The 11,236-nt window shown below is 44.5% G+C and overlaps 1 protein-coding gene across 3 annotated transcripts in view; it reads right to left on the reverse strand.

Moving 5' to 3' along the window:
* The window catches only part of ror2 (receptor tyrosine kinase like orphan receptor 2), a 39,726-nt gene that overhangs the window by 16,005 nt on the left and 12,485 nt on the right, over positions 1-11,236 (reverse strand). Inside the window, exons 2-8 of one of the 3 annotated variants that reach the window (XM_023960375.1) lie at positions 10,370-10,438; positions 9,215-9,511; positions 6,028-6,058; positions 5,760-5,881; positions 5,366-5,680; positions 2,282-2,284; positions 1,741-1,995 (exon numbers count right to left, since the gene is read on the reverse strand). In XM_023960375.1, coding sequence (XP_023816143.1) covers positions 1,741-1,995; positions 2,282-2,284; positions 5,366-5,680; positions 5,760-5,881; positions 6,028-6,058; positions 9,215-9,511; positions 10,370-10,438 — 1,092 coding nt within the window. The remainder of the gene's footprint in view (positions 1-1,740; positions 1,996-2,281; positions 2,285-5,365; positions 5,681-5,759; positions 5,882-6,027; positions 6,059-9,214; positions 9,512-10,369; positions 10,439-11,236) is intronic. The other 2 variants (XM_023960377.1, XM_023960376.1) reach the window with 2 other exon arrangements.

Here is an 11,236-nt window from a genome sequence, read left to right on the forward strand (position 1 = left end):
TTTCGGATGTTCCGTCATCTTTACGCTTTGGCTTAACCCAGAGTTCCTCCGCACAAAGTTTTGGACAGGACACAACATCACTCAGGTCTATGTCACTGTTATTCTTCTCATTTGTAGTAAGAGTGGGCTTCTTACCACCCGATGTTACTGGAAGGGTCTTGTGAAGTCCATTTTCAGTTTCCAAAGTAAATATCCGTGTTTGTAGCTCTTTTATTTCTTGTTGGTAGATCCGACAGCGTTCACAGTGGGAGTTTGTTTTTCTTCCTCTTCCGGACATGTCGCTGGCTTGTCAAAAATATTGATTTGTATAGGTAGAAGTCACAAAAAAGGATGACCAGTCTGATATTCCAGGATGTGTGGAAGAAGTAAAATGATTAAAAATGATTAATTAAATGATTAAAAAGCAAATAAAGCAGGAAGCGGCAGGAGCAGGGGAAAAAGCGTCTGCACTCTTTTGCAGGGGGAGGAGTAAAAGGTGATCAACTGAAAGAAGAGCAGAGAGGTCCAAACAAAAGACTGACCCATTCATCTGAACAATGACTCTGATAGAACACCAGCAGAACTGTTCTGAACCGGCTGGAGACACAGGAGTCTGACTCCAGAATGAAGTCTGATTCAAGGATCACACCTGTGTAGGGCGGTCGACCTACACAGGTGAGACCTACACAGTGTCTTGCCCAAGTGTCCTTGGGCAAGACAGAAAAAACGTTATCTAAGCCTTAGCCATTTGACTTCACTTTCACATCAGGTTCAAAATCAGTTTCCCACTTTAGACCCAACTTTGACACAGCCAGCCTCACAGGCGCCCCCGGAACCAGACCCAGATGCTTAAGTGAGGACCTGATGGTCCTGCATCAGAAACTTGAGTCTGAAAAGGTAGTTCACTTTTCAGATGACGCCTCCAACCTGGGAGAATAAGGTTTAAAGAACAGAGCTGATGGCTTCAGCAAAAACATGTGGGCTTCTTAATCCTTGTTAAATATGTCCGATGTTCTTCTTTAGTCTGTAATGATGTTCAAGAACTGCGAAAACCCTGCAGTACTTCAAGGTTTTAAAGAAACCTTCACTCATATTTTTGACACTTCCTCCATCTGTTTCCAAACCTGGGCTCAGACTCCAGTCTGGTTCAGCTGGATCAGAGTTCAAAAGCTGAGCCCTTCTGTGAAGGCTAAGATGAGAATAACGACCTAACAGCACCAAACAGCAGTACCGTGGAACGAGAACCAAACTCAAGACAGAATGAGATTCAGAATGAGCGCAGACTGCCTCTCATCACAATCTGAGCCAAGTTTCTACAGCGGACGGGGAATGCTGCAGAAGCATCACAAAGAAACTCACAGAAATGAGGAGAAGCGGGGACATCTGCCATGCATTGGGTTCTTAGTGCTGCAGCGGCTCCCTGTGTTTAGCACTCTTTCCTAGGCCTGTTCTCCAGTTGGTTCTGTGGCCTAAGAACCACCAGAACCCTTTTTCAAGATCTGAAGAGTTTTATTATTCTTTCTGCAAAAGAACCCAAATATTTTCCTAAAGCTTTAGCTTCTGCCTGAAACTGAAAACGAAAACTTTTCATAGAAAAATCAAACTGAGTCTTCGAAGTGTTCTTGTGTCAGTAAACCAAATCACAAACTCCTGAAGAACCGCCAGGAACTCACACAACAGACAGACCGAACTTTCTGATGGCTCTGTGGAGGAAACCCGTCTCCATCGGCTGACCCAGTGAACCCCAGTGTCAGAACTCACTGCAGGGCGGGATGTCGCACAAGTCCATCCTCATCTCCGGGTCCAGCGTGAAGCACCACGGCGCCTCCATCTGGCCTCCAGGGTTGCGACAGAAGTTGTGACTTGCCCAAAGCTCGGGGTACTCCTGAGTGGAGCGGTGGCTGTGAGGAAGCTGGAGGCTCCAGGGCTGGCAGCTGCGACCCGAGCGGGTTGTGCTGACGGTGCCCCTGTAGTCCGCTCCACTGCCGTTGTAGCAGCTGTGGTCTGAAGGAGAAGCTGCAGAAACAAGACATGACATGGAAACTGTGTCTGGACAAGTTTCAAGTGACACAAAACAAAGCAAAGCTGTTTTAAAACAAGAGTAATAAAACAAAACTGTGACAGAACAAAGCTAAACTCAGATAAAGAGCCACTCCCATGAAAATGGTGTTTTTCTTTTAGCATGTTCTTGGGCTATTTATAATGACGGAGGACTTTTATTAAGTCAATTAGGCTCAAAATTACAATTTTCTGCTTCAAAAAGATCATATTTATGACATATAAAATATGCTGGGAGAGGTACAAGCTCCTTGTTCTGCTCCATTCTGATCATCCACCTGCAGACCGTCTTTGTTTTCCTGGTCTGAGTTGGAATCTGGATCAGAACTGGACGGATGGATAGTTTTGGTATTGCTCGCTGCTTTTGTTGTCTGATTACAGGGTGTGATGGGCTGTAAGCTAGTGGCAAAGCATGTAAACAGAAAAAGGAGGGTGGGGGGTTGCTTTGCACCAATAGCCCCGCCCACAACTCAGAGGGGAAATTCTAATGAACTCCTGTTGCTCTGCAGAAACTATGTCCTAGAAAACGACAGTTTTTTAAAAATATTTTGACTTAAAAAAGCGTCTTCATAACTAAAAGACCACTGGGAAAGCTTTGAAAATAGATTGAGAGATGATCAGAGTGGGACTTTGTTGTTGTAACAGAGGACACTTCTGTTTCAATGCAGCTGAAGTCATTTAAGTTTAGTTTAGTTTAGTTTTTCCACAATGTGTCAACAACAAATTACCTCACAATACAAACGTGGAAAAAATGTAAACAGTCCGGAACAGAAAATGTTCTGTCTGGACCTTCTTTAAACGGCATATAGTGCTCTATTGAGTTTTTGATTTTGCATGATTTTTTAAAGTTATAAAACCGTTGTTATGTATGTTATGTATTTTCCAAGCGATGGCAGCTACACTATATTACCAAAAGCATTCGCTGTCCCATAAAAATGATCAGAATCATCATTCTGGAGTGATGGATCACGCTTTTCCATCTGGAAATCTGATGGAGGAGTCTGGGTTTGGAGGTTGCAGGAGAACGGTACATTTAGGACTGCATTGTGACGAGTGTGAAATTTGGTGGAGGAGGAATTATGGTGTGGGCTTGTTTTTCCAGGCTTGGCCTTGGCCCCTTAGTTCCAGTGAAAGGAAGTCTGAATGCTTCAGGATACAGAAACATTTTGGACAATTCCATGCTTCCAACCTTTTAGGAACAGAGCGGCCCCTTCCTCCTCAAACATGACTGTCCACCGGAGCACAAAGCAAGGTCCATGAAGACATGGATGACAGAGTCTGGTTTAGATGAACTGGACTGGTCTGCACAGAGTCCTGACCTGAACCTCCATAGAACACCTTTGGGATGAATTAGACCAGAAACTGAGAGCCAGGGCTTCTCCTCCACATCAGTGTGTGACCTCACCAATGCTGTTTGGAAGAATGGTCAAAAATTCCCAGAAAACACACACCTCCACCTTGTGGACAGCTTTCTCAGAAGAGAAGCTGCAAAAGGGGGACCGACATCATACTGAAGTCTGTGGGTTAGGAATGGGATGGCACTTCAGTGCTTTTGTGAGTCAAGGCGGGCCAGCCACTGCTTTTGGTAATACAGTATAGTGTAGACGACCAGTGACTATTGATGACGCCATCGAGCGGAAGTAGTTTGAAGACACCCTTTTTTTTTGGTATCTCTCCCCTGGGAAGAACAAATGTAGGGGTAGGGATGAACCGAAGGGGTAGGGAAGGAATTCGGATTCCTGATACAGCTTCTGTGCACCATGGTGTGGGCCCATGGCATTTACCGGTGACAACAGCACCTAAAACGTACTTTCTACCTTCTTGTAAGGACCAAAGCACTTTACGCATCACACTCCCGTCACCCCGTCCTACACCAATGGCAGTGCTGACGCCCCAACTGGGAAGTTCACATCTGTCCTCTCGGACACTTCAGCACACAGAGCAGAACCAGACCTTCAATGAGAGGTGAACTGCTCTGGCTCTGCATGCCCCCCATTCTTATCATGAAACTGTACTCTGTACTTGAAAGAATATGGATGATAGCTTTGATGTAAGCTGGATCTGTTTAGTTAAACTGAACTGAATGAATGAAGCAGATTCAACTCCAATAAAGTTACTAAGGTTACGTTCACACTGCAGGGCTTAATGCTCAATTCCGATTTTTTTGAAAAAATTAGATTTTTTTGCAAGGCCGTTCACATTTCCAATTAAATGTGAACTTTTGTGATCTCCTGTGTGACCGTGAAATGACCCAGAATTGACCCGCATGCGCATAATAGTACTCAACGGGGAACGACGTCACTCGTTGTTTGCGGAAGTAGCTAACGTTAGGAATGGATGTCAACAAAAGTGTTGTCAACAGTGGAGCTCTTTTTACTGTATTGCATTTATTTTCACAAAGGAGCCAGCACAATTACAATCTTCTCATTTTAAGAAGGCATTGGAGCCAGGATCATCTGTACCCACTGTATGTGTAATAAGAGAGAGAAGAGCGCGTGCAGCCCAGTAGGGAATGAGGGGGCAGTGGGGGCGCGCAATCATGTTGTGTGTTACGGAGGAAGGAGAACTGTAATAAAATAAGACTCCCCCCAGAATAAATGCTATTGACTTTTGATGAACTGAACTGAACTGATTAATCTGGAGAATCTAAGGGTCCGAACGGGGAAGTGAACCCCGGAGGAGGATCCGCCTTCGGCCCTGGAGAAGGTCTCCCCCGCGCTTCTGACCACGGTCGGAAAGGGCGGGAAAGGTTCAACACCACGCTCGGCCATTTCGCTGGAAATTTTTTAAAAAACCGCCCGGTTTCGATAAGAGCCCTGGAGTTTGGCCTGAATAGAGCTGTCACCCCAAATATTACTCAAATCTGTGACTTTGCTTCCCTTCCACTGACTGGTCTCAGCAGCATCGTCCACCATGGTTGATGTTTATGTCCTCGTTCCCGCATACTTCAACGCAGAATTATGACGTTTGTATCGTTTCAATGATGTACGGGTCGGATTCATGTGGGCTGGCCGTTCAGATGGAGGTCGCATTTCAAAAGATCGGATACGTATCGGATTCAGGACCACATACCCAAGTGGGCTGGGTCGCATTTCAAAAGATCGGATCTGTGTCGTTCAGACTGTCATGAAAAGATCAGATACAGGTCACATAGGGGCAAAAAAATCGGAATTGGGTCGTTTCAGCCTGCAGTGTGAATGTAGCCTAAGTGAAGGACAAACTCTTAATAACAGATGGAGGTCTTACGCTGACCTCATGGTCAGGAAGGGAATCGGGATGCTTTTCTTTGAAAAACAAGTGTTTGGCAATGGGGTAAGGAGGGACTTACAAGAGCCCAGTCTTTCTGGGGGCACCCCAATCCGGATACAGGAAGCAGCCTCAGGCGTGCCTGGGCGTGGCAGCAGGTGGCACCGTGGGAGCTCAAGCTGCATGAGGATCATGGGATTGGACCTGGCAATGGTGTACTCCACATGGCAGAGGTCGTTCTCCAGGGCCTCGCATTCGTCCCGACAGAGCTGCCGCTGCCTCTGGCTCCTCCAGCTTTCGTCACACAGAGGGAAGACGTAATAGCAGAAGGACGGGATGGCAAACTTGGAGCACTGGTCCGACAGTTGGGTGGAGGTGCCGATCATTGTGAAGGCAGCTTGAAGGAAAGAAGAGCAGTGGTTAGCTCTGCGTCTCAAGTTCTGAGGACACAGTGGAGTTTCCATATGAAGACTCACCAGTGATGCGGTTCTCTCGCTCCCCCTGCGTCTGCAAAGACTCAACATAGATGCTCTGGTTTCCCAGGAAACGAGCACAGGCGATACCTCGGTACGGCTGACAGAAACCCTTGTTGTTCTTGCTGGAAAACACCATGAAAGGCAGTGAATAATCATTCTTTGAACAAAAAGATGAGTTGAGATGATGGTTCCTGTTTTTCATCTGCCAGTGAAAGAAGATGGTCATTTGAATCAAACAGTAGTCTGAAAACTTAAAGTGTTCACTTACGGTTTATCTGGTCCATGAGTGGGTATCAGTCCTGTAAACCCAAAAGAAATCTTTAACGGTGAGCTAACACTGATGCGTGACTTACTGTATTCATCGTCAATATAAAAACAACATGAAACAAAAACTTCTTTAGGGTGTGAGAGAAAAAAAACTTTCACTGATCTACTTAATGTTTCAGTGGTTCATATAATTGATAGCTTTTACAACTATCATCATTAAAAACTTCCATCAAATGTTTGGACTTTACAGTTTGTGGTTCTGCACATGATGACACTTTACTCATCTACCGGCAGTATTTATTAGCTGCTAATTCAGCTGCATGCTACACCTGCATCACCCCACTATATGAAAAAACGGTTACAGGTTGATGCTGAAATACTACGGAAAACTAAACTGGACCCCAAAAAAGCCAGACTCCTGTGTCACATGTGAATAAAACACTAACAAAAAACTAAACTTAAACGTACATATATAACCTTTTTTTAAAGTCCTATAAATTTTTTAAATATAGTTTTTCAAAAAAAAACTTCAGTCCTTCAGAGTGAAGGAAAAGCCAAAACAAAAACAATCAAATAAAAACACCTGTAAATAATTATCATTAATAAGTAATCTTAACGTGGAAACCAATACAAACATAAAATACTAGTGTCCACTTAAAGACCCACTCCAATAAAAATTGTTTTTTTGGTGTTTTTAACAAGGTATTGTAGCATTTTTCTCATATGTAAATAAAAATAAGATTTAATAACTTCTCTGAGTATTTCTTTATTACAAATAGTTGTGAATCAGGAGCAGATGAAGAAATGCTGTTTAAAAAGGTTGTAGGTTTCTGTACGAACAATCGGCAGGCCACAACCGTCCTGCTCAGCTCCATTCTGATGCATCCACCTCCAGACAAATCGATCCTCGAACGTCTTTGTTTTTTCTGGTCTGAGCTGGAATCTGGATCTAAACTGGACGGCTGGATCGCTCCGATACTGATCACCATTTTTGTTGCACCGCTAATGCTAGGCTAAGGTTGTGAGGAGCTGTAAGCTAGCAGGAGAGAACGTAAATGAAGGGGTGATGGGAAGATTGCTGGCTTACTCCCCACCACCAGTCGCGCCCACAACTCAGAGGCAAATTTCTAAATGCTCCTCCTTCCGCTCTGCAGAAACTATGTCCAAGAAAACAACAAAGAGTCTTTGATTTAAGTAGGATTTTAAAGAGCGTAAGCTCCGCCTACAAACTTTGACATGTCTTTGTGGCAGTTTAAACATTCAATTAATTTAAACATTTTTTTTTTTTACTTCTAAACTTGTTCTGTCCAACAGCTGAGCAAACAGATTAGAGCTGAAGGCCTTTAGTGTTGGACAGGTTTTTATTTAAAAGAAAAGGCTAATTTTTATTCCTTTTTCCCCTTTAACGTGGCTCATTTCTAAGAACTGTGGATGAGCAGAACAAGAACTTCTCTGCTGTGCAGTTCGTTCCTGCAGACTCTTGTTTGACTGGATGATTAAACTTTAGGAGCCAAGTCCTTTAGGCATTGCATCATCTTCCAAGCAGTGGGAATCTTCAGCACAATGAGGAAGAACCTCATATTGTCCCAGGACCCTCATTGCCTGGATACTCCTCTTCATGCTGGTCAGCAGCTCTGGAATAAGGTACAGGCTTTTCCCCAAGAGTTCAATGGATTTGCTGGCAGGCTCTTCCTTTCTCTACACTTAGTTTGCAGAACACCAGCTTGAAGTTGTCGTGTTGCATGTTAATTCTTGGGATTCTGTAGCAGGGCTCATGTTCACAGGTGCTTGTTTGGGTAAAAAGAAGCTCAAACCAAGAGCCAAAGGCAAGGAAAATCTGGCTAATAGTTCATTGTTGCATCCAATAAATTCAGCTCTATAGCTCACCTCACAAATGAAGTTTCCTATAAACATAAGAGAAATAAAAAAGCTTTCAACAACCAATGACTAATTGTCATGAAGCCTTTTTACCCAGAGGGCTGTGTACACCTTCAGAAGAAGATCACAGTTTCAGAAAATAGGCCCTGTTTCCAATGACACTCAGCATGTAGGGCTGGATTAGGGAGAGGTTAACGCTTTAAAACCAGAGCTTTGGCACCAGTCTACTTTTGACTACCGTAACTCTTCAACCGTTTATGCAATTAACGTAATTCCAGCGAATTCTGAAGATAAGAAAAGCAGCAACACTGTACAGCAGTGATGTGTTTTTACACAATCAATGTAAATCAGCAGATTCTGTCGCAGAGAAAAGCAGCTCTGAGCCATTATGGTCAGTTCATAGACGATATGTAAAGCTGTGTATCTGTGTGTCAGAATCGAATGATTGATTTATTGACTGATTCACAGATTGATTGGGAAATGGATGAGGAGTTATGATATGTAAGAGCGTCTGTTATTTAGGTGTTGGCGGCAACATCTCCAGTATTAAAGGGCCTATATCCTGCTTTTCTTAAGCCTTTCACAGTAAACTTTATCCATGTATATGATAATATATTACATTTGGCACACAAAGAATTAATTTTTTATTGAAAATGAATTATTTTCCTACCCGGAAGTAACGCGACTCGATCTCTGAGGCACCGCCTTTCTCTGCTTGCGGGTGCCGCCCATTTCACGCCGTCGACTTAGACGTGTCTACGTTTCTCCCACGAAAACAAACAACATCCAAACTTTTCTAAAGTTGGATGTGCATATTGTTCATATAAAAGGAAAGCGTTTAGCCGATCACCGCTAGCTCCACGGAGACAGTGGGTGTGTGTGTTAGCCTGTGGGCGGAGCTGAAAGGGCACTCTCTTCCTGGAAGGGGCGGCTCCCATTGGTCTTGGGGGTTTCTTTTTGTGAGGAATGAACAATCTAATACACTTAAAAGTTCAAAAAGTTGATTTTGCAAGAAATAGGCAGTTTAAAGGATTAAACCACCTAATGGTTTCCAAATGCTGCCTCAATCACAGATCAACACTCCAAAGCAGAGGGAAAATGGAAAAAGGCCATTGAAGCCCTGCATCTATCATCTGCCCCATGCTATTTATGCTTCATGCTACACCAACTTCAGCAATGATCCTTCACTGCCCCCGAGGCTTTGTGGTGCCACCATAGGTGGGCAGAAATGTGCAGGCCGGTCCAGGGGCTGTGCAAGAGTCTAACACAGAAACACCTGAAGCACACCTCTATCTCACCGCCATCCTTACCCAGTTTGACGTAGAGCACGCCTGTGGCAGAGATGACCTTGAATGAGTTGGAGGCCACGCATTGATAGTAGCCCGTGTCGGTTGTGTCCAGCTCCTGGATGCGGAGCTTAGATCCCGCCTCAGTCTTACGGATGGTGATGCGGCCCAGATCCAAGTCCACAGGAGCATCGTTCTTCAGCCACTGAATGAGCGGTCGAGGGTTTCCTGCGACCTTACAGTGCAGTGTGGCCGTCTGGCCCTGGAAGTGAGTGATGTTGTTGACTGGCTCCAAGAACTCCAGGAAGTAACCCTGAGTTCCTGGAAGCACATTGGTCGGAGTTAGCAAAGTTTGAAACTCAAAAAAAAATCACACAGCTGTCTATGCCAAGTTTGCAGAGGTAGGCTCGTGCCGCACGCGCCCTTTTCCTCCAGTCACTGAGACTCTTTCATACAAACAGAAAGACTGAGGGAGTGCACACTGTCAAGAAAGACCCTTTTACTATCTTAACTTTACTTAAAAAGCTCTTTAAATAAGAGTGGTGCTGGGACAAAGAGTCATAAATTATATGATTTGAAAAGCGGCTAAAAATAAAAACACAGCACAATAAATCAGCTCAGAAGTCAAAGCCATAAAAGTAAAAGCAGAGTGTCACGCTGGGTAAAAGCCTGGATGTTAAAGTGGGTTTGAACACGTTTTTAAAACAAACGGTGAAGATGCTTGTTAAATGTTCAGCAGTGAAGCGTTCCACAGCTGCAGTGACCAACAGAAGAACGTCTTCTCTTCCTCTGGTCAAAGTCTGCAGACGCATCCTTCTGCATTTTACTGCTCAACACTTTACTTAAAAGTCTTTTTAAAACCTAAATTGGACATTTGGCTGCATAATGGACTCAGATTAACTGGGGATGGGCCACAGGAGCCCCCTGGATTAAACCTGAAAAGCTCTTTATGTCATGTCAGAATGACAGAGCGGGGGGGAACAGAGAAGTCTTTCTTCTCGGTGAAAGCAGATCTGTCATCAGGACAACAAAGAACGGAAACTCAGTGTTTTCTTAAAGTGGTACAAAGGAAAGAAAGGAGAGTTGTGCTTTTTAATTCTACTAATTTGTCTCAGTTACAGGCTGGCATCAATGAAAGGAGACATGAGCTTGAGAGAAAATGAGAAGTTCTTGTCCCACCTTCAGTAGGAACAGCTCCACTTTGAGCTCCCGCCAGACCTTCTTTATCCCCGGACGGGCCTGGATCAGCTGGAACAACAGAAGCAAAACAGGCGGCGGAGGCTCGTCATTTCAGACATTTACTGACACACAAGTTTCCTGATGCACATCAGCACATGCCTGAACTGGAGACGGCAAGAACTGGACAGGAACCGCTGACAGAACCTCACGAGAGCTGGAGCGGAAATGGAAAAAAGGCCTAACATCATCTTGTCATCAGCATATGGTGTGATCTTACTGAACCAAAGAGGACTGCAGAGGAGCCCAACATCAGACGCCGATGCTTCAACCATTAGTTGTGTTCACCCCCCCACGGTCAGGTTTGCTCAGCATCACCATGTGGTTCAGATCTGCCTCTGAACCAGCAGTGACCTGCTCCTGCAGGAATGCTAAACTGAGTCATGGATCTGAGACCAGAACATGATGGGAACAACACGCCTTCATGTTTGGAAATTAGAGACAAACTCTACCGTCTATCCAAAACATTGAACTTCACCGTCCTCCACAAGGCAGAGGTTTGGTTCTGAGCACAGAGTAGATCAACCTCAGGACATCACACACTCTGGCCACTCCTGAGTCTACAACCCCCCCCCCCCAGTCTGTAGACTCAGACTCCTCCTCCGTGCCTGCAGATCCTCCGCAGCAGTCGTCTTTCGTTTACACATCGTTTCAACCATCAAATACAAAATCATTTAATTCCGTTCCATTTATGCTAATATTTTTGTGATAATAAATTCAATTATACACAACTGAGTGGAATGGAGAAATCCATGCGAGTGACAGTCATTTATGCCTCGTTTCCACTGAGTGGTACGGTCCAGTGCTGCC

The sequence above is a fragment of the Oryzias latipes genome, chromosome 12, assembly GCF_002234675.1.
Source record: "Oryzias latipes chromosome 12, ASM223467v1".
NCBI lineage: Eukaryota > Metazoa > Chordata > Actinopteri > Beloniformes > Adrianichthyidae > Oryzias > Oryzias latipes.